Source organism: Leguminivora glycinivorella, chromosome 17 (assembly GCF_023078275.1).
Source record: "Leguminivora glycinivorella isolate SPB_JAAS2020 chromosome 17, LegGlyc_1.1, whole genome shotgun sequence".
In the NCBI taxonomy this organism is placed as follows: Eukaryota; Metazoa; Arthropoda; class Insecta; order Lepidoptera; family Tortricidae; genus Leguminivora; species Leguminivora glycinivorella.
The window spans coordinates 19,457,564-19,460,827 of NC_062987.1; the positions used below are offsets into that span (position 1 = coordinate 19,457,564).

Consider the following 3,264-nt stretch of genomic DNA (forward strand, 5'->3'; position numbering starts at 1 on the left):
TCAATCTCACTGGGAGACAAAAAGTGTCCCAGAATTTCCATACATTTTTTTTTTTACTTTCCTCTTTTATTACCCCATACAACATGTACGGAAAATGGTAACAAAATAAGAAAAAATCGTATGGGACAATTTTTTTAACTACTAGGATTGAAAAGGCATGGATTGAAGAATTCTGAGTAGAAATAGCATTTTTTTTTTCAAAAATATCGCACTTCATAAAAGTGGCAAAAAAAAAAAGAAATGCTCATTAATGCTTAATCTCAAAACTATTGTACCATAGACTGCAGCAATCCTAATATGTAACTGCCAAGATCCTCATCCTGGTTAGTCCATGAGACATAAATATTTTTTGTTGTTTCATCATCACCCTCTACTTTAATAAGCACAGACTCGACAGAGATGTTGCCATCTGATATAGTGATGGACCATCCAGATAGCTTCTCTGTTAATAAACCTTTTAACTTCTCTGCAGTCTTCAGGGCTGGACCCGGGTCATCCAAGCGGACAGTGCTTGTGAAGCGGATGACATGCCTGTTGATGCCAATTTCATCACACATTTCATCAATGTCTATGAGAGAAAGTCTATTGTCTTTGACACAGAGAATTCCATTCACTACACGCCGTCTCTTTGGATCAGGTGGCTGGGCATTATATCTGACTGATTCAGCTTTCAGAAGTCTTAATGACACATCAATGGGGATTTTAGTTGGAGTAGAAATCATGCAAGTCTCTCCATTAGCGGGCATGTAGCAGTTAATCTTGAACTCTTTTTCAATTTTATCCTTCAGAAACTCCATTTTCTGAGCTTCACCATGCACTAACAGTACATTCTTTGGTTCACAGTATTGAATCAGCTGCATGATACCTTTAGCATCAGCATGAGCAGAGAAAGACATGTACTCTACTGCCATTTTCACTTCCACCACTTGACGATTTTCAAATTCAACTTTTTTTGCCCCATTTAAAATCTTATGACCAACAGTTCCTTGAACACAGAACCCGGGCATGATAACCATGTTTTGTTCATACGGTGCCCATTTCTTGAAGATGTTTAGTGAGAGTCCAGCATGTAACATACCCGGTGTTGCAAACACCACCATGGCCCCAGGGTTATCTATGTATGACTTGTCAAAAGGTTTGATATGTTTAAAATCAAACATGTTTCTCTGCACAAAAGTCTTCCTGATCTTCTGATTTGTCCATGTGATGAACATTTTATAGTAATTGTTTGCTTTCTCTGTAAGGCCCAGGGCGAAGTAGACTGGGCACTTAAGATTCATCCGCTCCCAGTATGTTTCTAATAATATACAGAGTTCCTGGGCACGACCAAGAGCAAAAACAGGTATGAGCACTTTGCCACCCTTTTCCACACACTCATGGACTTTCTTGAGGAAGTCTCTTTCACGGCACCTTTTGGAATCTCTGATAGTAGTAGCATAGGTCGACTCTGATATGAGCAAATCAGGTCGGCACTTGTCAATCCAAGCAGCTCCTAAATGTCTGTCCGGAGTCATATTGTAGTCACCGGTGTAGACAACAGACTGAGACCCGACTCTGATCCAAAACATTGCTGCGCCCAACACATGCCCCGCATAGTATGCCTTTATCTCTAGATCATTGTCTACCATCACAGACTGGTGCAGAGTTACCGCAGTAACTTTCTTGATGCAGTCCTTTATCATTTGAGACGTGAAGAAGTTAGATTCGCCTTTTCTTTCTACTGCAACTTTTCTCATGTCCTCCAGAAGGATAGGGGCAATGGCTTTTGTGGGATGAGTCATATAGATGGGACCAGTGTAGCCTACCATCTCGGACATGTAGGGCAAAGCACCACAGTGGTCCAAATGGAAATGCGAGATTATGACACAATCGATCTGGCTCGTGATTGGTCCTTCAGGGACGATGTAAGAGAAATCCGGAAAGCGTCGTTCGTCGTTGTAGCCCATATGCATGCCACAGTCGAGCATAATGTTCTTCCCTCCCATGGACAAGAGAATACAGCTCCTGCCCACATCCTGGCCCGCCCCCAGCGGGGTAATCTTAATGTCGGGCATCACGTAAACTCGAACTTTACCCTGCTTCTACGCGATGTCGCAATAATGCGGTCCACCTTCAAACAAATTACCGCGAGCAAAGGTTAGCGGTCGCGGATAGTCATTAATAACTCGTAAGATTGATCACATGCTCAAAGATGATATAATGAAGTAACTACTCGTCTTTCAAGTTGGTTATAATCTCTTCTTTTTTATCAATCACAACTTTATGTTATCACTGTTTTCGATGTAAGGACACGGGTTGATCAACACTTTTCTCAATATAAAACAATATGTAACTAATTGCACACTGTAGAATAATGCAATTAGAATACCAAACGCATTTACAATAAATGCAATTCAGTTGAATTTACAGCAATAATTTGACACAAATAAAGTAAGATAACAAGCCATCAAAATCAAATGCTCAAAAGTCATTACCAGACGTATGGAGATTAGAGGTAAGGAGCGATAGCTTTAAGTATCAGAAGTGCACATATAAAAGAAAAGATAGGTGGCGCTGCAATAACAGGTATATAATTGTTTGACAATCTCTTAGCCTTCTCGGTAGTGACCCCGCCTACGGAGCAAGGGGTCCCGGGTTCAAATCCTGATGAGAGCTTTTTTATTTTTACCTACTAACATTTTTTTATTTTTTTAATATTCAAAAATATTTTGTTTTGTTACAACTTTTCGAACATTACCTAAGAATCCTAAGATGGGGCAAACAATGTAAAAGGGCTTAAGTTGACATTTGTATAAATAAAACAATAACTGAACACAATTATTTTAAAAACATAAAATAAAAATTAAAATATAAAAAAATCTAAAAACAAAAAGATCGCTGTCAGGATCGAACCTGAGATCATCTGCATACGAAGCCAGCGCACTACCACGGGACTACGTCTTTACTTGTTGAAATCAGCCTAGAGAAAAGAACGTTTAATGTCATGTCACATCGCTGATCATTGAGCGAGACATGCGCTCCAAGCGGAGAGATTTGTAACTGCAATTAATAGGCCTCAGCCGGTCATTTTTGCGACTGTTCTATTTCGACAGATTTTCCTCCTTACCTCTAGTCTCCCTGACCAGACGGTCAAACCGTACGTCAGTAGTTGTTTGCAGCTTATTTTAATACACCTTTTGAGCCGTTAATTCCGTTGCTCAAACATGGCGACATTGACATTCCCAATTGACACTGACACTAAACTGACAGAAGAATTTTGAAACC

At 39.9% G+C, this 3,264-nt stretch overlaps 1 protein-coding gene across 1 annotated transcript; it reads right to left on the bottom strand.

The window, feature by feature from the left end:
• Positions 1 to 140: 140 nt before the first annotated feature.
• LOC125235228 (integrator complex subunit 11) lies at positions 141 to 2,447 on the bottom strand. Its single transcript, XM_048141715.1, has one exon. It carries the CDS (start codon positions 2,052 to 2,054, stop codon positions 267 to 269), a length of 1,788 nt encoding a protein of 595 aa, XP_047997672.1. The 5' UTR covers positions 2,055 to 2,447; the 3' UTR covers positions 141 to 266.
• Between the last annotated feature and the right edge of the window lie 817 nt (positions 2,448 to 3,264).